Here is a 21,437-nt window from a genome sequence, read left to right as displayed (position 1 = left end):
AGTTCAATGTTCCCTCAACGCAGCCCATAGTTCCCTCAACGCAGACCAAAATTCCTTCAACACAGTTCAAAATTCCCTCAACACCGACCCAAATTCTCTTAACACTACCCAAAATTCCATCAATGCTGAACCAAAATTCCATCAACGCTGAACCAAATTCCCTTACCACTGCCCAAAATTCCCTCAACACAGACCAAAATTCCCTCAATGCTGAACCAAATTCCCTCAACACAGTTCAAAACTCCCTCAACACAGACCAAAATTCCCTCAACACAGTTCAAAATTCCCTCAACATAGCCCAGAATTCCATCAATGCTGAACCAAATTCCCTCAACACTACCCAAAATTCCCTCAACACAGTTCAAGGTTCCCCAATGCAGTTGAATCTGAAGACCATTTTCCTGGGATACCGAATGAACTTTGTAGCACTTAAATGTGTTTGATGTTCAGCGTCTGTCAAAGATTTCCACAGCATCTCATGAAATGACTTTTTGAATTTTAAAATTTCAGTCTCTCAGTTTTCTCTGGATGTCCTTTCAGATTTACAGCTTCTTCAGTGATTGAAGGCAGAGTTAGTATCATCATCACTGATGAATTAAAACATAAAATACCTGATGACGACACGTCCAACACATAAACTCATGCTTAGTATTTGTGTTCCGTCCTCTCTGTGACTGCAGGAGGTTCTGCATCATCCGCAGCTTGTGTATTCTGCGCGGCAGCTCACGGCTCGTGTTGCTGCTCTCTGACATCCATCCCATCTGGGGAGGAATTCACTTCACATTTATATAGTATTTTTTTGTCATTTAGCCACTGCTCACATCCACAGAGACGCACGCGTCAAAAGAGAGGAAGATTAAACTCTGAAAGCCTTTACAGCACGAGCTGAATACCCTATGATTTGAGTGCTTTCTCATGCGTCGCCTGTATGAGCTTAACAATTGAGTTAAAGGAGCCACTGTGAGGAAAATCCTTTGGTCGTGTTTTTTCACTCCTTAGTTATTGTTTGTCATAGAAACACTCAGTTTTTTATTTAATTTATTTAATTTATAATCAAAGGTGTTTCTTAATTTTTAGCTGTATTTATTAACGAAAAAACGTCTTTAAACTTTTAAAACTAATATTTTTATTCCCTTTCATTTTTTTTTTTTTTTTCAAGCCTCTGTTGAAAATTTGTGTCATGAATTTTTCGTTTTGAACAGATTTCATTTTCCCCTGTTTGGTTAAACGTGTCCGTGCAGCACCTTGAATCTGTCCTTTGTTTATGGAAAGTGCTCTATGAATAAAAAACAGCCCTGTCCAGCCTTTATTGATTTGGTATAACTGAGCAACATAAATGTCATTTTTTGACAACGGCTTAGCTGAATGAGTTTTGACGGGCAATTTCTCAGACTTCAGCTCATCTTGTGGTTTAAGGCACGGCCTTCTGTTCCTCCAATACAATCAGGTTTCCCTGACGAGAGGAATCTCTTCTAGCTTCTACTCAATCTGGACCCAAACTGGCCTGTAGGCAGTCTTCACATCTTCCACAGTTCCTTCTCCTGGGCTTTGACTCAGAAGTAAAGCCAGAAGCCAGTGCAGAGGAAGAAGAGGAAAACCATGGCAACGTCCAGACTGGTGTTTCTTTTGTTCTGACAGGGATAATTCAATATTTTTGAAGATAATGATGCTAGAAAGACACAGAATGACACTTGGCATGCTAACAACTAGCCGCCAGCTCGACTAAAGTAGTAGTTTTAGTCTGTGACATCATAGGTTAACTGGAAAATGCCTCACGCGCACAATGAATGTAAATTAAAATGTTGTCCTAGGAAGCCCAGGAAGTAAGACAGGCGTAGCATTTAGCCACCAGGAGCCGTCAGTAAATATGCACAGCCCATAATGAATGGACACTACAGGTCGGTAAAATAATGGATTTGATAATATATTGTTGTTCTTCCTCATGCAATATGATAATCGATACGACGGTATTGGTATCGTGGACCAAGTATTCTTCTTGCAACTGGAAGATTACATCCAATTTTACATGTAGTCTAAGCAGAGAGGGAGTGTATCGGCACCTAGCACCGTGAGTCGGACACCCTACAATAAATCAATTCCCCATAGTACGAGGACAACAATCCGATTGAATCGTGTACGTCTCCATGCACAGTTAAGTCGATATATGTTTATAGCTCAGCTTAAACAGTGCATGGAGATGTGCTGATTGTCTGGAGCAAAAAGCTCTGGTTCTGAGATTGTTTTACGACTGTCCTTCAATTTCGCTCCAATTTTCCCTGAAGGTATCCCTTTATGTAGCAGCAGAGGTGTGAATGTCAGGTTGAGTGCAGTTTAATAAAACACGGTGGGTGTCATTATGCCATCAGCTCTTTGATTAAACTCACATTAGATGAGAGCTGACTAACAGGGTGTAAAACAGTCAGTGCATCTCCATACACCGTTTAATTGAACCATTGTTCCTGCTCCAGTATAAAAGCACAAGCTGGGAACTGATTTATTGAATGAGGTGCATCTGCGTCTGGTACACAAGGAGGCGATATCGCCCCTTACAGCTTGTTGACTTTATGTCACAGACCGAAACAATTTAAGCCAGTTCCTAGCATTTCTTTCTGTCATCTAAAAACAAAATATTAAATTCTTCAAGCTGATAGAGCATGAACCCAGTCAGTCCAAGAAAAGCATGTTCCTTGCTGTTGTCTCCTTCCCCTTCTGTGTACCTTCTTTTTTCTTTTGTTTTCAGGTCAAAGCCTGGTGTCAGGAACTGTAGAAAATGTTCAGAACACCAAGGCCAGTTTGAGTCTGGCTGAACGTACACATGCAGTATCTTCAGTAGTTAGCTGTAGGAAACTGGACTTGAAGACATTGCACCTCTCATCTGAGAGGCTTCGATAGTTCAATAAGTTCTAGAACTCAAGAAGTTCAAGAACATCTTCAGTGTAAGAACTCAAGAAGAAGTCATTCAAGAAGTCCAGGAACTGATTAAGTTCAAGAACTTCAGGTTCAAGGACTTTAAGTTCAAGAACTCAAGAAGTTCAATAACGGCAACATTCAGTATCTTCAGGAAGCTTCTATATTTATAGTTATAGTTCTAAAGAACTGAATACAATTCCAGAATCCTCTTGAATGAGAGGAGAATGTTTTCAACTTAAATCAAGAAAGTCCAGTTGCCTACAGCTAGCTAGTGAAGATGACTGAGAACCTTCAAAGACATAATACATGAAGTAGTAATTTAACTCTCAACCAATTTATCTGGGTTTCAATATGACTTTGAGAAATTAGATCTTGTATTTTAAAAGTGTGCTTTTATGTAAACTAACACAGTAATTAGTATGAAGTTTTTAAAACTCCGTTGCTCCCATAGAGTCAATTAAAATTTAATCTAGAATCATATCAACTATGCCATCAGTCAGGTTGTTTTTCTCACAAAAACATGGAATTTTCTACTATTGTTAATGAATACATTATAGAGAAGTCAGGGTTTAAAGAGCAAATTAGGAAACTCCTTACTAAATCATATTTATTTTAGGTTATTATGCAAAGTATATTTACACGCTGACGTCTATTGTTTGGCTTTATGTTGCTTCATGTTTTTTTAATGTGTTTTTTTGGTGAATGTGTTGAGTCGCACTGATGAATGGAAACTGTTTTCTTTTTCTTAGTGTTAATGCATTCTAAATTTTGACTTGTGGACCCCAGGAAGCGTAGCAGCGCTGTAGGGCAATCGCTAATGGGGATCCTAATAAATAAACCAAAAAAACAAATAAGATTTTCTTTTTTTTTTTACATACGCATACACCTGCATCAAACAGGCTGGGAATGGACGGAGCAGCTCAAAGGAGGTGGTTCCTCCTTTCTTCCTGCACAATGAGCAGACCTTGCAGTAATGAGCTAAGGGCTCTTACGCTCCACTGCTTTGTCTTTCTTGTATTCTCTGATGTGAAACACTGGCTCGCTCATACAATCCTTACACACCTTCTACTCTCCGTCCTCACAAATCTGAAACAGATTCTGTTCATGTCCAGAAATAACTTGCACATGTTTCCAGTTCCAGTTCTGTTTAGCCAAACTTAATTGGTTTTTAGTTTAAGGGCAGTCAGGAGCAGACAACCTGACGGAAAAATCAATTTTAAATGATCATTTCTTCCATTTGGAAATTTTGTTCTCCTTAAAGTCGCTGTCATTATCATACCCTCTGTCTTCCAGGCAAACAGAAAAAAAATTAAAGGTCAGACCGTGAGCTTGATAATGATCTGACCCCCAAAGACATGCAAAACGTATAATGAATGTATTAATAATTTAACGTTAGTTAAAATAAAAGAAGACTCTGGGCTCAGTGTGATACTTTGAATTACTCAAACCAGTTTCTGTTAAGAGAGTTACTCATGTTAGGCTGCATCCACATTTCTCCATTGTTGACTGCAGGGCTGAACGTCAGTCCGGATGGTTGAAAATGAAGATTTTTAGAAATAATGGCTCACTTACTCACTCAGATTTGCTTCCTGGTCGTTTTTTTCTTCTTTTTTTTTTCATCAGCCACATTTTGAGTATCGCCTTTGAACTATGAGTTTCGCACAAACTTCCTCTTAGTTTCATTTTCATCTGATCATCACTCAAATAACAGGAATCCTTGTTCTTACGTTTCACCATTGTTGGCTCTCATCAATAATGCTTTCTGAAACTCACCAGGGAAGAGACTTAGCGGTGTTTACCCCAGAACGCACATGTCCAGTGATTGGTCACATGATGTATGTTTTAAATATAGTTAGTATGGACTCAGATTATGGAGTGGGAACAGACATTCGAATGCAGAAAGTTGTCAAAACGTACGAGTAATAACGAGTAATTCAGTGTAAAATATACAAGTCATTGGTTTATATTGTATCTTACGAATAGAAGCAGAAGTGAACCATTTTATCTGAGCTATAGAAATCCATGTCTACCTGCTGCTTCTTGGTGATGTCATCAGAAGACTCAGCATTCATTTCCATAGCTACGCCAATGACACACAGCTTTACATCGCCGAGTATCCTAATGACCCGGGGCGGATTCATCTTCCTCTAATTGCTTCTTAGACATCAAGTCCTGGATGGCAGAGAATATTTTTTCATCTCAGCCAGAATACTGAAGTCTTAGTTATTGGTACAGAAGCCCGGAGAGACCAATTAAATGCACAATTGCAAGCCCCGGATTTTAATCTCAGCAACCAAGTTAGAATCTGGGAGTCATTTTTGACACAAATTTTAAATTCCTTATCACGAAGACCTGTTTTTTTGTTGTTGTTTTTTAAATCACGACAAGAACATCGGCAGAGTTTGTCAATTTGTTCCACAAGCCAGAGCAGATCCTTTGATTCGTGCTTTTGTTAACCATTGTCTTCCCAAAAAGTCAAATTCAGTAACTGCAGCATTCTGCTGCATGGTGTTGGTTGGTTGGTTGGTTGGTTGGTTGGTAGGTAGGTAGGTGTTGGTTGGTATATTGATATATGTAGGTAGGTATTTCTACTCTGCTTCACAAAGTAGTTGGCGATTCAGAAATCCAGATAATAACTATTCTCTTTGTTCCACAGTATATTAGCAATTTCTAATTAATACACATTATATACATACAATACATTAGACAAGTAAAACCATTGGTAATGCTTTGACACTTTTCTTATTCCGGAAGAGAGAATGGGACAGTCTGGCAGTCTGCTTCATTAGTATTGATCAAACCATTGACTCTTTGTTACAAGAATGTCTCTCAAAGCACCAAGTTCACCATTGGGTCTTTGACTGCAGGAAACCTGCTGTAATTTTCTTTAGCTCCCCTCGGCTATTGTTCCGATACTAAAAATTATCTCTGGCTTGTGTTTCTTTTAGAAACCACCGGTGGTTTTGCTGCTTCACCGTTTATCAGAAAATGAGGGCGATTGGAGTATCCTTCCTCTGCTGCCTGAGTAAGTATACCCGCACTCTCGGGACTGAATGGACTGAATGTCTTTTGCAAGAGAGGCCTGGCCAAGAAGGCAGCATAACATTGTGAGAATGACAAAGACAACTGTGACACACTGTAGAAATGCTCAGTCAAAGTACATTTAACAAATAACGGAGAATAAACGAACACATGATGTTATAAACAACTACAAAATGTCTTTCATGCATTTGCTGGGTATCAGCGTCCACTACATTCCGTCCTCCAATACTGGATCATTTGGCCATTGAGTGGGTACATTTTGTTAATCATGTTTTGATGTCACGGATTTCTCAGAAGCAATTACGAAACACAATAACAGAGATTGATTCTTTTCACATGCCGATAAATGCCCTTCCTACTGTGCCCACGACTGTGACAATGAACCTATTACTGCTGTCACCCGGCGTTCTCAACAACACCATTAGCTACAGTTGTCCTCATGCTGGAGCTTTCTGAGAAATCCACTGTGTTCGGTAATTGTTTTCTGGAAATAATATCTGTATTTTGTTCTGCTATTGTAAAGATTTAGGAGCCACGTCACTAACAACACACTTCACCATTATCTAGTTGCTCTCCCTGGAAGAAGTCTGTGTATTTGTGATGTTTTGTCTCGCTGACCTTTAGAGAAAACTTTACACTCTTTATCACAGTGGGTCAGGCGCCTCACATAGATAGTTCCCAAGACTGGGCTGTGATGAAAAAACAAACATTTTCAGTGTAAGGCAAAGTTCTATTTTCTGATGACGCTTTATTTTCTGTCTCTCTTTGTCCTCAGCTTATCCTACAGCTTTGGAAAGAACTCCTCGTGGATCGTGTTTCTCGAGGAGGAAACTGATGTGAACATGACTAATCTCGTTCAAGTGCTCGCAAAGTTTGACGAGAATAAAGTAAGTTTCACATAATCTGACTCACTCCACATTTATCAGTGTGTATTAGTCTGTATTAGTCACCGGGCACTGTTTCATGCCATTTATACTGTTATGCAGTTTTTGTTTGCTCTCCATGGTTGGTATGAACCAATGGATACTTAGTGTCGTTATCAGTCAAAATCACTGGATCAGAATCCGGAAAAAGAACATTTACAATCAGATATCATTCAAAAACCGTAAATATCACATGGTTCTCAAAGTGCGGCCCGGGGGCCAATGGCGGCCCACAGATACATTTCTGGTGGCCCGCAGTTAATTACAGTTGATAGTTTTAATTCAGGAGGTACTAAGCTTTTTAAATGTTTATTGGACATTACTGGATACAGACCAATATGTTTCTGTTTTGTTAAGTTATTGTTTCATGAAGCACAGTGGTGGGCTGTTTATTTATCCTTTATGGTAGTGAAATATCTGTTTTGTGGCTGGTTTATGTAAAGGTGGTCAGTCCCTACTTCATAAACACTGTGCCGGAAGAGTTTTTTTTTTTTTTTTTTTTTTAAGAGAAACAGATGCCAGTGAAGAATGCCAGCCAACTGTATCATACAGGACACCGTGTAGAGTGTTGTTGCAGTAATTAATTCTCAGAGCTGAATTGTAAATTATCTTGAGATGTAGTCGGCTACCTGCCCATGGATGGTGGCACTACATTGTCTGTAAATCACATCACCATAATCCAAATCTATCTTTATTTATTTCTCTAAATAAAACCTTATTTGGATGTAGTTTGTTTTAAGGTATTTTCTCCATTCACTTCCAATGTTTGTATACGTTTCAGTATCTGCATGTGGATGCTTTTTGATTTTGAAAAAATAAATGTGCATTTATTATGTACAATAGTGTTATCAGCATAGAGATTGACCTGACAATCATTTAAAGAAGAGAGTATGTCATTATCAAAGATGATCAAAAGTAGTGGTCCCAAAATTGAACCTTGAGGCACACCCTTTGTTACTAGTAGTAGTAACAGGTAACAGGATATGACTTGTAGAGCTATTTCAGGGCACTCATTCTGTTCAATAGTTCCATAATACTGGGGTGAGACTGAACAAGTCCAGATGATTGTTGTCCCTAAGGCTGCAGATTTATCAGAACCACGACCGTCTGAGGGTCTGAGGTCAGGTCCATCTTCTGTGCAGCTGTCAAGCTCCACTAACTCACAGTATAACCTGTCACACACATGTCACTGCTGGTCTTGCCTGCAGACCTAATTTAATCCCTGTCACTCAACTCATGGCATTATTTTTTCTTGTTGATGTTTTGACAGGTTAAGTTAGATGTACAGTAATTATTAAGTCAGCCTCTTCCATGAGTGTGGTCAGCAGGTGCAATGTTTTACAGTAAATATTTATTTCAGTCAAACTTGTTAAATGTGTTTGTCAGGAGTGGTTTCTCGGTAAACCCCTCCGTGACCAGGAGTCGACCATCATCCACCACTACGCCTTTGCAGAGAATCCGTCCGTCTTCAAATATCCAGACTTTGCTGCCTCTTGGGCTCTGAGCATCTCTCTGGTCAATCGGTGAGTTTACAACAATAAATCCACCCAGATTCTCTCAACTTTTAAAGGTCATAGTTTCAGCTTCCTGCACATTTCACCCCTCAGAGTTTTCAGGATGTACTTTGATATGAACTTTTCAGACTCGCAAAGAAGGTGAAAGACGAGCCGCTCAAATCTGATTTCACCATTGACCTGAAACACGAGGTAAGATGTATTTGTTTGTTTATTTTTAAAAGCCTAACTAACTTGGCACAGGATTTGGAAACGACCTGCTTGCAGCAAATATCAAATAAACTAAAATGACATGTAAGTCACACAGGGAGCTTCAGAGCTGGTTTGTCAGGAAAGTGATGATGAAGATCCAGGTTTTTCATTTGATTTTTAAAAAGAAACATTTCCCTTTTATATTCTGTACCAAGGCGTAAAGCATTGAATCCATGTAACCCTGAAGTAAAATCTCATTACTTTGGAGAGTTCGTCATGGTGCCATGCTGAGCATTTCTCTTTTATCCCTGAAATTCAGGCAGGGAGGCATTTTGGGATTTTACTGTGTCAACACGGTATCAGGACTTACATCAGACTTGGGCTGAAAAAGGTGCTTCAGTTAGCGATGGTGTGAATTCTGAATCCAGAGATTACTGTACATTCTGTACGTTATATCGTTAAAATAAAGGTGAGATGTGATGCTCAAAAAGAGAGAAGGGTTTTCAAACAATTATACTTTTTTTTCCACAAATTCTGACTTTAATCACATAATTATTACTTTCATCTCAGAATTAAAAAATTCTAAGTTGAATCACAGAATTCTGGCGGTAAACGGCGTTAACAGCGTCAACGTTAATGCATGTTAAAGCGTGACACGTTTCCATGACGACTGACCGGAAAAAGACCCGCGTGACGTCATGTTTACGTGCCGTGACACCGGAGTCCAGGCACCGTTTACCAATTAGCTCTGTTAGCTGCCTTAGCTCCTTTAGCACCTTTAGCGCGCCTACAGTCGAGCTGGAACGCTCGGTTTCTTAAACGAAAAGAGCAGCGCTACAAATAACCAGCGCACCTGTGTTACTGCGTATGTGTGCCTCTGTTTTTTTCAAGTGTAGCGTTACTTTACAGATTAATTTTTAACAATCGGGAGTCACGTAAAAAAATTACAACATGCGCGTCTTTTTCCGGTCTGTCGTCACGGAAACACGTCATACGTTAGCATCATGGATGTATAATATGAACTGGATAGAGCTCCGCCCCCTCTGCCTTGAAGACAATTTTTGCATGGTGGCCACTGTGGGTACCGCAATAGTAAAAGAGACGCGTGTAAGAGTGTCCACAGGACACCTGGAGACATGGACACGGGCTTTTATAAATCTTTATATTATGTATTTTTAGTTTATGGAGTTTCATGTTTGAAAAACATTCCTAAAGGCCATAAAAAGCCCAAACAAATCTTATTTCTCAGAGTGACGTCACAGTTGTGTACGAGCACAGCAAAGCGCGGTCATGTGGCGTCTGGAGAACAGAGTTACTGTCAGTGAACCGTACGACATGAAAACTTCTTGAGAAATGTGAATAAATGAAGACAATGAGGGGGTTTTGTTTACATTTTAAAATATTATGACAAAGCAGGTTTTAGTTGTTTATTCTTCGCTCATTAACATTTATTTTCAAACGTATTATCGAGGTATTAACGAGCTGCTGTGTGGATTCATTGAGGAGAGACTGACATGCTGCACTTTATCACTGTGTTCAGTCACTGATGACGGTGTGGACTGTGGAGCTGTGACCGTGTGATGCACTGAGACCTGCGGTCACTTCACCACTGATTCCCGGGGAGGATGTTTGTCTTATCGTCACTATCGATTTATAAAGTTACTGTTAAATGTGATGAACACGCGAATTATAGTTGAATACAAACGTGTTGAGTGAAATAATCGGGAGTTATAAAACTACTTTAACACGTTGTTATTGTTCGTAATAATAATTATACAATTATATTAGGGAAATCAGACAAAAACAACATTATTCCTGTAACACATATAAAGTAATAGTCACGGTCCTAACCCAAATAAACCATTTTTATTGATCGTTTTAATCTTTAACTCCGTCATTGTACTTTTCAGCTTCACTATATTCACTTCGCTATCGTTGGTTTTGCATTTATTTACAAATCCATGGTTTAAAGCCATAGTTAACGTGACGCCGATATTCATTAAATCCGCTAGCTCACATTATTAGCATTACTCCCATCATGCCTTTCGCTGTTCATGTATGCGCCGAGCAAGTCGATAACGCGGACAGCTCGTTCACCCGAGAGGAATTATTGTAGTGACACTACTGCACATGCTCCATGGCCCCATAACCCGGAAATAAACACGGAAGTCAAAAACTTTTTTGGCATATGCGCTGGGTGAGCAGCTTCATAGGAATGAACGGAAGCAAAGGGGCGGAGCTCTATCCAGTTCATATTATACATCCATGGTTAGCATGCGTTAAGGTTGACGCCATTAACTTGTCCAGCACTATTAAATTTTGTTTCCAAACAAATGTTCACATATCTCTCATCCTCTTCCATAAGGAATCAAGTAATTCTAACTATTTTAAACTCACTGTGTGATAGGAGTCTCCACTGTGAGTCCAAACAATAACAGTATGTCTCGTCTGATGATGTCGGGAAGCGGCGCGGTATCATGGGAATTGTTTTCTTGTCTTTATTTATGTCTTATTGTCTGGTTTGTTTCCTCATTGTGTGGCGAGCCTCACAATGGTAAATGGGGCAACAAATGATAACGAGCAGTTATGAACCATTAATAACGTGTACACACAATAAAAAAAAAAGACAACAAGCAGTTTAAATGAATGTATTTGCTTCTTCGCTCTGATGTTACATTGGAGGTTTGTGTAGATTTATAGAGGGTTGGAAGTGTTTCGGCTGATGTAAGCACACGACTCAGCACAAGATATTTTAATGCAGAAATGAAACCTGTTACGATTTATGATTAAAAACAACATTTATTGTTGCCGATTACTGTGCGTCTACATGATTAATGCCATTATTGTCAGTTTCATGCACGTACAGATAAATAATGTATGTACAGGACAAACAATCCTCAGTGTCAGCCCAGTGCACTGTTAATCACTGATATTACAATCTGATGCTTTTCTTTGCCTTCTTGGTTCATTTTGTTTAATATTAAATGTGCTTTCAGGGCTTTAATTGTGTTTATTGTGTATTCATTATAAAAGCAAACTGACAGCACACACTCGTCTGCTTTTTCCAATAAAACATTAATATGTCAAAGATCTTATCTCGTCTGTGTTACTCCAGGTTGCCTTGTATATCTGGGACAATGGGAAAGGTCCGCCTCTCACCGCCGTTCCCGAGCTGTGCACGGAGCCGGCCGACTCTCCTCGGGCTCGGCGCTGTGCAACCACTCTGATCAGCGAGCCTCTGCTGTGTGTGAGTGTCTGCGTCGATGTGATCGTGTACGTGATTTCCCAGGAAACGGAGAGGGAACACAATTAGGCAACAACAACAACAAAGCAGAGGCTGCTTGACTGTCAGACGTTTGGCCGCTCTGTGATGATCTATGACGGTGTAGCCCCGGGGCCCTAACGCTCACGGCAGTTTCAAAGCAGCAGGAATATTTTTGCAGAGCCGACGGCCTTCAACATAATTGGTTTTATACACAATTCAGAGGGTACGCTGCACATGAACCCAGAGAAACTGAGGTCCTGCGTATGTTCCGCTAAACTTTATTAAATTCAGTCCATTGGCCGAGATATAAATCATCCTCTTGGGTTTCTATGTAACGTCTTTGCAGCTTGTTTGTTCAGCCTCCAACTTTAAACAGGTGTCAGGCTTTGCTAACATTCTAACTACATGGCTAAAATCTCCCAGAGGTGTTATTACATTAAATAATAACTAAACCCCGAAGCCACCTTTTTTCAGTTAGTGTGTGTAACTAATTAATGTTATTTCTTGACCCAGGTGCAATTTTTTACAGTTTAATGTAAAGCATTGAAATTACTGTATTACAGTAGTGTATCTACTGCCTCTCTCTGGTCAAACATTAGCTACTGCATTCAGATGTTGTCATTGGCCACGAGCCTCATAGTCCCAGACTCCTCCCCCTTTTATAAACATCATAGTTGTCGCTCAGTTTCGGAGATTTAAAGGCTCACCTTGTTTGACAGCTGAAACACGGTGTCAGATTTCATTTCGAGGCCACGCCTCCTGCACTGCTCCCCCACCTCCCTCCCTCCTCACAGAGCCGGCCCAAGGCATAAGTAAACTAAGGGGCTGCTTAGGGGGGCCCCCAATAATGTTTGTTCAGTATCTCTTTGAATATGAAAGTGCAAATTAATACTTAGCCACATTTGTGGGGTAAAAAACTATATATAGTTACATTTGTATCAATAAGAGTCAAGAACCAGCTACTCTGAGGTGGTGGGAAGGGGGGCCCAAAATCTAATTCTGCTTAGCCCTGCATCCTCCGCTCTCTCCCTCAGCTCTTAACCCGACTTCTTAGAATTTAATCAGAAGAAGGGGTTGATTTATCCTTTAATCTTGCATTTACTTTTATTAAACTAAATAAATATGTGACTGCCGGCTATATATGGAAAGTAGAAATGTCACCGAGCATCGCCTAAAGGTCATATGTACAGTATGCAGTGTTGCATCTGAGTGCGAGGCGGTGAGTGGGTTTGGTGAAGGAGGGGAAGAAGAAAAGAAAAAAAACACGAGTGGGTCTGAAAGGTCACCGAGTGAAGTTTATTGTTCATTATTCCACGTGCACTTGCATTTATTGCACATTTGGCACGTTGTGTTTCCGCATAGATCAGAGGGGTCAGGCGTCCTGTAGCCTGGAGCTGCTGGCCCCAATAAAAGAATCAATAAAGCTGTGAAGTGACTTTGCTGCGCTGATGTGTGCGTGTGTGTGGATGAGCGGAGATGAATTCAGGATGCCAGAGCTGCAGCTCCAAGGTGTCACACTCGTTATTTCCCCCTCCGGCTCTTGACAGAAGAAGAAAAATCAAATTCTTTTCATTTGTGATTCCAATCTCACACAGCTTCAGCGTATGTTTTCTCGAGTCTGATACGGTGTTCGCTGCAGCCTCAGCTGTCAGATTTACATATATTCATGTCACTTTTTTTTTACCTCCCTCGTTTGAAAAGGAAAAATCAAATCATTCACTTTTGTTTTCTTCTTTTGAGAAGAAAACAACGCGACAACCCGAGCTGCCAGTGGAGAAACCTGAGTCGCACAGTTTTATTAGTATTCATGGAGATGTTTGTTTGTAAAGGGACGTAATTTGACGGGTCAGTGGTTAAATAAATTCCAAAGTGAGACAGTTATATATTTGGATGAATGTTAATGTTATTAGTTATCTTAGTCACAAGTTTCATCTGGAATGTCCCCTTATATCAGATTTCCAACTTGCTACCTCACAAACCTCAACTCAGGATTTCAAGATGGCTACTGCTAGCATCACTTTTACAAATACTGTTAAATGCACTGTCATATTAGTTTCATGTTAAGTGAGTCATACACATACTACTATTTATTTTTTATCCGTGGACATGAAGCTACACTGTATGCTATAGTGTTGTTAGCAACTGGTATTGCTAGCAGCGGCTAGCCTGGGATATGTTTGCTATTATTATGACCTCTCAAATTCAACTCGGTCAACTCGTAGGTGACGTCGCTCCCGGTCCCAACTTCCAATGTAAATGGGATGCACTGTTTGACCTGTGCTGCTGCTAACGTTAGCTTAGCTTGTTTTAGGATTCCTTCAGTGTTGGTCATTTAGGAGGTAATTTAAATCCTACATAAATAAATTCTGTGTTTGGAGTCCGTGTTTCTTTAAAGCTCCTGCGCAAACACAGGAAGCCATGTTGTTAGCTTTGAAGCTTTGTTAGCGCAGCTGCTGCTAACATTACCTTTGTTTAAGGTTAGGATTTCTTCAGTGTTGGTCATTCGGGAGGTTTTATAGAAGCCGAAATATCCACACAAAATGCCTTCTCAGGGTAATTTAAAGCCTGAATGGTTTGTCTGAAGCCCTTGAGCAAACACTTGTCAGGAGGATGTTGTGATGCAAAGCAGCCCTTCTCGTGACAAACCTAGTGAGAGTCATTCGGTTGACAGCTGGCACTTATGACATTTTCCATTAATGACAATTACGCAACGATGTCTCACAGCTACGACATCGCCACTTTCCCAAGAATGAACCTCAGTCGGGTGAAAACACAAAATCTCAGTGGTTCGGCTGCGTGTGCCGTAGATTCTGCTTTTATTGCGTGTGATTATGTTGTCCGTGCAAAGCCTTACTTTGATCCATGTCTCTTGTTTTCATCAAAGGGGGAGCCGGTACATAAAGAAGATATATTTGTTGCCGTGAAAACGTGTAGGAAGTTTCACAGTGAAAGAGGTGAGTCACACTTCCACTCTCTCATGAATAAACCAACAACCCATAATTCCCCCCTAACATGAAATACATTACCGTCTTGTGGTTTTGTCATTTTACCTTTGATACGTGTGACTTTGTATGAGCTGATCTCTTATGTATGACGATGACATTAGCATTTTTGTAAGGGGGTAACATTGTTGTGCCTTAAAGGACTTTGATGTTTTCAGACAAAAACAAAACAAACTGAGGCCTTATCCACAAGGAAACAGAAATGTAACTATACAGTCATTTTCTTTATTGTTTTTAAAAAGATTTGTGGATGAAAAATTTATTATTCACACACAGAAAACCCCAGAACAACTCTGAAAGCTGGAGTACATATGCAAGGCCTGTATGTGTCACTGTAGTGCTGCTGCAGGAATACAACAAAACTGTAGAAGCAGACGTTTAGCATGTGCATACTGCATGTCCGCTGTATTCCGCTTTTTTGAGTAAGTACAATGGATACCATCGAGAAAATAAAATTTGCCCCCCCGAATAAGTTGCAGTTACACGAAAACACAAGGTGGCGTTTGCTGCGTTTTTGAGGTTCTCCTTCTCTGGGACATAACTTTCACTTTCCATATCTGGCAGTTATTCGTATCGACGTGCTCGTCTGTGATTGGACAGACGTTCTGCAGAAGTCCAGAGGGGCTACCGTAAAGACAAGTATATGAGCGCAAAGCAATGGAAAACCAGCCTTGCAAGATCAGGGCCATAGTCCTTCAGAAGTCTTGCAAGGTCTCGGGACCTCAGGCCAGGTACCAGCTTTAAGATAAAGGCAGTGATGGCGTTATTTTAGACGTTCATCAGGGCAGAGCTGGCGAAAAAGAAGCAGAGGAAACCGCTGTTCGAAGGAAGCGAGGAAAAGACAAGGGGCCACACAAGAGTCGACAAAAGATTGGCATTTTTTCAAATGGCAAAAATTGGCAAAATACAGAAACATGTTAAATAGATGCCGACCAGCAATGGACATGGACATGGCTCCACGGCTTGTGTCTGTTGAAAACATGGTCAGGAGAGGGGAAGGAAAGCTTTAATGGCAGTGAGGATAAAAAGGTAGACGATGGATGGGTGGATGTTTACAGTGGTGTAAAAATATGGACCCCGAAACTGTAGGGGGGGGTTTCAGCGGTTATTGCCGTTGGCTGCTTGACCTTCTGCTGCTTCTTGTGTTCACTAAAACAAAATAGAAAATGCCGCATGTTGGGTCAATATGTCGATTAGCAGATTAACAAACGAGGGTCGCACCGACTGACCGGACATCACGTTCACAGGGTGTCACGCAAAAACGAAACGGCACTAATTACAGTCGTTACGTTTCCTTCTACCAAGCTGCTATAATCTCTTTCAAATGCTGACAGGATTAGGAGTGAATATTAAGTTAATGTATCAAAGGTTGGCTGAGACCGGTGAGACGTGAATATTAAGAGGATCCATATTTCATTTCTGGGTGAAGTCAGTGTTAAAGGCCTTTTAATCTTTATTATCTGAAATGATAATCCATTCGTCCATTATCTGTGCCACTTATCATCTGACGCTGGAGTTAATCCCAGAGGCACAGAGGTGCATCCTGTTCAGAGCCAACAAACTATTTACAATTCACTCCTTCATTCAATCATTCACAGCGATGGACACATTAGTGTGTAAAATCAATTTGCCTCTCGTCTTTGGCCTGTGGGAGGAAACTGGTGTTGAGTCAAGAACACGAAAACAAAACATAGTTTTGGAGCAAGAACCTTTTTGGATTGAGGTGACCGTACTAACTACTGATCCCCCGTGCCTCCCTATAATGACCAGATAGAACAAATACTTTTACTTTTTTACATTAAATGTGCATTTCTATCATTAGAAATGTAAAATAGAGGGGCCACCAAGTGTGTGTGGTTTGTCAACATGCAATCAATGGATCATTTCTTGAATTTCAAAAATTCATTAAAATTATTCCTTGAGAGCTTTGCAAATATTTTCATCGGATCCTTGTTCAGGGCGATGCCCACTATTATGATGGTGAATTTCAAGTCATTCCGAGATACTTTTTGTTTTTTTGAAGAAAGTCAGCTCACTGTCAAAGTGCATCAGGGCAAATGGATCATTCCCTGAATTTCAAAAATACATTGAAATTATTCCTTAAGAGCTTTGCAAATATTTTCAACGGATCCTTGTTCAGGGCGATGCCGACTATTATGATGGTAAATTTCAAGTCATTCCGAGATACTTTTTGTTTTTGAGAAGAAAGTCAGCTCACTGTCAAAGTGCATCAGGGCAAATGGATCATTTCCTTAATTTCAAAAATTCATTAAAATTATTCCTTAAGAGATTTGCAAATATTTTCAATGGATCCTTGTTCAGGGCGATGCCGACTATTATGATGGTAAATTTCAAGTCATTCCGAGTGACTTTTTTTTTTTTTTTTTAAACTCAGTTCACTGTCAAAGTGCATCAGGGCAAATGGATCATTCCTTGAATTTCAAAAATTCATTAAAATTATTCCTTAAGAGCTTTGCAAATATTTTCATCGGATCCTTGTTCAGGGCGATGCCCACTATTATGATGGTGAATTTCAAGTCATTCGGAGATACTTTTTTTTTTTTTTTAAACTTAGTTCACTGTCAACATGCAATCAATGGATAATTTCCTGAATTTCAAAAATTAATTGAAATTATTCCTTAACAGCTTTGCAAATATTTTCAATGGATCCTTGTTCAGGGCGATGCCGACTATTATGATGGTAAATTTCAAGTCATTCTGAGATAATTTTTTTTTTAGACTGAAGTCAGCTCACTGTCAAAGTGCATCAGGGCAAATGGATCATTTCCTGGATTTTAAAAATTCATAAAAATTATTCATTTAGAGCTTTGCAAATATTTTCATCGGATCCTTGTTTAAGGCGATGCCGATTATTATGATGGTAAATTTCAAGTCATTCTGAGATACTTTTAGTTTTTTTGAAGAAACTCAGTTCACTGTCAACATGCAATCAATGGATCATTCCCTGAATTTCAAAAATTCCTAAAAATTATTCATTTAGAGCTTTGCAAATATTTTCATCGGATCCTTGTTTAGGGCGATGCCGATTATTATGATGGTAAATTTCAAGTCATTCTGAGATACTTTTTGTTTTTTTGAAGAAAGTCAGTTCACTGTCAAAGTGCATCAGGGCAAATGGATCATTTCCTGAATTTCAAAAATACATTTAAACTATTCCTTAAGAGCTTTGCAAATATTTTCAATGGATCCTTGTTCAGGGCGATGCCGACTATTATGATGGTAAATTTCAAGTCATTCGGAGATACTTTTAGTTTTTTTTTTAAACTCAGTTCACTGTCAACATGCAATCAATGGATCATAACCTGAATTTCAAAAATTCCTAAAAATTATTCCTTAAGAGCTTTGCAAATATTTTAATGGATCCTTGTTCAGGGCGATGCCGACTATTATGATGGTAAATTTCAAGTCATTCGGAGATACTTTTAGTTTTTTTTTTAAACTCAGTTCACTGTCAACATGCAATCAATGGATCATTCCCTGAATTTCAAAAATTCCTAAAAATTATTCCGTAAGAGCTTTGCAAATATTTTAATGGATCCTTGTTCAGGGCGATGCCGACTATTATGATGGTAAATTTCAAGTCATTCCGAGATACTTTTTGTTTTTGAGAAGAAAGTCAGCTCACTGTCAAAGTGCATCAGGGCAAATGGATCATTTCCTAAATTTCAAAAATTCATTAAAATTATTCCTTAAGAGATTTGCAAATATTTTTAATGGATCCTTGTTCAGGGCGATGCCGACTATTATGATGGTAAATTTAAAAATCATTCCGAGTGACTTTTTTTTTTTTTTTTTTTTAAACTCAGTTCACTGTCAAAGTGCATCAGGGCAAATGGATCATTCCTTGAATTTCAAAAATTCATTAAAATTATTCCTTAAGAGCTTTGCAAATATTTTCATCGGATCCTTGTTCAAGGCGATGCCCACTATTATGATGGTGAATTTCAAGTCATTCCGAGATACTTTTTGTTTTTTTGAAGAAAGTCAGCTCACTGTCAAAGTGCATCAGGGCAAATGGATCATTCCCTGAATTTCAAAAATACATTTAAATTATTCCTTAAGAGCTTTGCAAATATTTTCAATGGATCCTTGTTCAGGGCGATGCCGACTATTATGATGGTAAATTTCAAGTCATTCGGAGATACTTTTAGTTTTTTTGAAGAAACTCAGTTCACTGTCAACATGCAATCAATGGATCATTCCCTGAATTTCAAAAATTCCTAAAAATTATTCATTTAGAGCTTTGCAAATATTTTTAATGGATCCTTGTTCAGGGCGATGCGAACTATTATGATGGTAAATTTCAAGTCATTCCGAGTGACTTTTTTTTTTTTTTTTTTTTTTAAACTCAGTTCACTGTCAAAGTGCATCAGGGCAAATGGATCATTTCCTAAATTTCAAAAATTCATTAAAATTATTCCTCAAGAGCTTTGCAAATATTTTTAATGGATCCTTGTTCAGGGCGATGCCGACTATCATGATGGTAAATTTCAAGTCATTCCGAGTGACTTTTTTTTTTTTTTTTTTAAACTCAGTTCACTGTCAAAGTGCATCAGGGCAAATGGATCATTTCCTAAATTTCAAAAATTCATTAAAATTATTCCTTAAGAGCTTTGCAAATATTTTTAATGGATCCTTGTTCAGGGCGATGCCGACTATTATGATGGTAAATTTCAAGTCATTCCGAGTGACTTTTTTTTTTTTTTTTTAAACTCAGTTCACTGTCAAAGTGCATCAGGGCAAATGGATCATTCCTTGAATTTCAAAAATTCATTTAAATTATTCCTTAAGAGCTTTGCAAATATTTTCAACTGATCCTTGTTCAGGGCGATGCCGACTATTATGATGGTAAATTTCAAGTCATTCTGAGATACTTTTTGTTTTTTTGAAGAAAGTCAGTTCACTGTCAAAGTGCATCAGGGCAAATGGATCATTTCCTGAATTTCAAAAATACATTTAAACTATTCCTTAAGAGCTTTGCAAATATTTTCAATGGATCCTTGTTCAGGGCGATGCTGACTATGATGATGGTAAATTTCAAGTCATTCGGAGATACTTTTAGTTTTTTTGAAGAAACTCATTTCACTGTCAACATGCAATCAATGGATCATTCCCTGAATTTCAAAAATTCCTAAAAATTATTCCTTAAGAGCTTTGCAAATATTTTTAATGGATCCTTGTTCAGGGCGATGCCAACTATTATGATGGTAAATTTCAAGTCATTCCGAGTTACTTTTTTTTTTTTTTTTTTTAAACTCAGTTCACTGTCAAAGTGCATCAGGGCAAATGGATCATTCCTTGAATTTCAAAAATTCATTTAAATTATTCCTTAAGAGCTTTGCAAATATTTTCAATGGATCCTTGTTCAGGGCGATGCCGACTATTATGATGGTAAATTTCAAGTCATTCCGAGATACTTTTTGTTTTTGAGAAGAAAGTCAGCTCACTGTCAAAGTGCATCAGGGCAAATGGATCATTTCCTAAATTTCAAAAATTCATTAAAATTATTCCTTAAGAGATTTGCAAATATTTTTAATGGATCCTTGTTCAGGGCGATGCCGACTATTATGATGGTAAATTTCAAGTCATTCCGAGTGACTTTTTTTTTTTTTTTTTAAACTCAGTTCACTGTCAAAGTGCATCAGGGCAAATGGATCATTCCTTGAATTTCAAAAATTCATTTAAATTATTCCTTAAGAGCTTTGCAAATATTTTCAACGGATCCTTGTTCAGGGCGATGCCGACTATTATGATGGTAAATTTCAAGTCATTCCGAGATACTTTTTGTTTTTGAGAAGAAAGTCAGCTCACTGTCAAAGTGCATCAGGGCAAATGGATCATTTCCTTAATTTCAAAAATTCATTAAAATTATTCCTTAAGAGATTTGCAAATATTTTCAATGGATCCTTGTTCAGGGCGATGCCGACTATTATGATGGTAAATTTCAAGTCATTCCGAGTGACTTTTTTTTTTTTTTTTTAAACTCAGTTCACTGTCAAAGTGCATCAGGGCAAATGGATCATTCCTTGAATTTCAAAAATTCATTAAAATTATTCCTTAAGAGCTTTGCAAATATTTTCATCGGATCCTTGTTCAGGGCGATGCCCACTATTATGATGGTGAATTTCAAGTCATTCGGAGATACTTTTTTTTTTTTTTTTAAACTTAGTTCACTGTCAACATGCAATCAATGGATAATTTCCTGAATTTCAAAAATTAATTGAAATTATTCCTTAACAGCTTTGCAAATATTTTCAATGGATCCTTGTTCAGGGCGATGCCGACTATTATGATGGTAAATTTCAAGTCATTCTGAGATACTTTTTTTTTTAGACTAAAGTCAGCTCACTGTCAAAGTGTATCAGGGCAAATGGATCATTTCCTGGATTTTAAAAATTCATAAAAATTATTCATTAAGAGCTTTGCAAATATTTTCATCGGATCCTTGTTTAAGGCGATGCCGATTATTATGATGGTAAATTTCAAGTCATTCTGAGATACTTTTTGTTTTTTTGAAGAAAGTCAGTTCACTGTCAAAGTGCATCAGGGCAAATGGATCATTTCCTGA

At 38.6% G+C, this 21,437-nt stretch overlaps 1 protein-coding gene across 1 annotated transcript in view; it reads left to right on the top strand.

The window, feature by feature from the left end:
- Window positions 1-21,437, top strand: part of b3glcta (beta 3-glucosyltransferase a) — a 102,391-nt gene that overhangs the window by 53,490 nt on the left and 27,464 nt on the right. Inside the window, exons 5-10 of the mRNA XM_083887190.1 lie at window positions 5,859-5,935; window positions 6,728-6,839; window positions 8,262-8,398; window positions 8,518-8,581; window positions 11,697-11,828; window positions 14,731-14,800. Coding sequence (XP_083743316.1) covers window positions 5,859-5,935; window positions 6,728-6,839; window positions 8,262-8,398; window positions 8,518-8,581; window positions 11,697-11,828; window positions 14,731-14,800 — 592 coding nt within the window. The remainder of the gene's footprint in view (window positions 1-5,858; window positions 5,936-6,727; window positions 6,840-8,261; window positions 8,399-8,517; window positions 8,582-11,696; window positions 11,829-14,730; window positions 14,801-21,437) is intronic.

This window comes from Microchirus variegatus (assembly GCF_963457635.1).
Source record: "Microchirus variegatus genome assembly, chromosome: 3".
NCBI lineage: Eukaryota > Metazoa > Chordata > Actinopteri > Pleuronectiformes > Soleidae > Microchirus > Microchirus variegatus.
The sequence above is the reverse complement of the archived record's forward strand: the minus strand, read 5'-3'. Positions and strand labels throughout refer to the sequence as shown.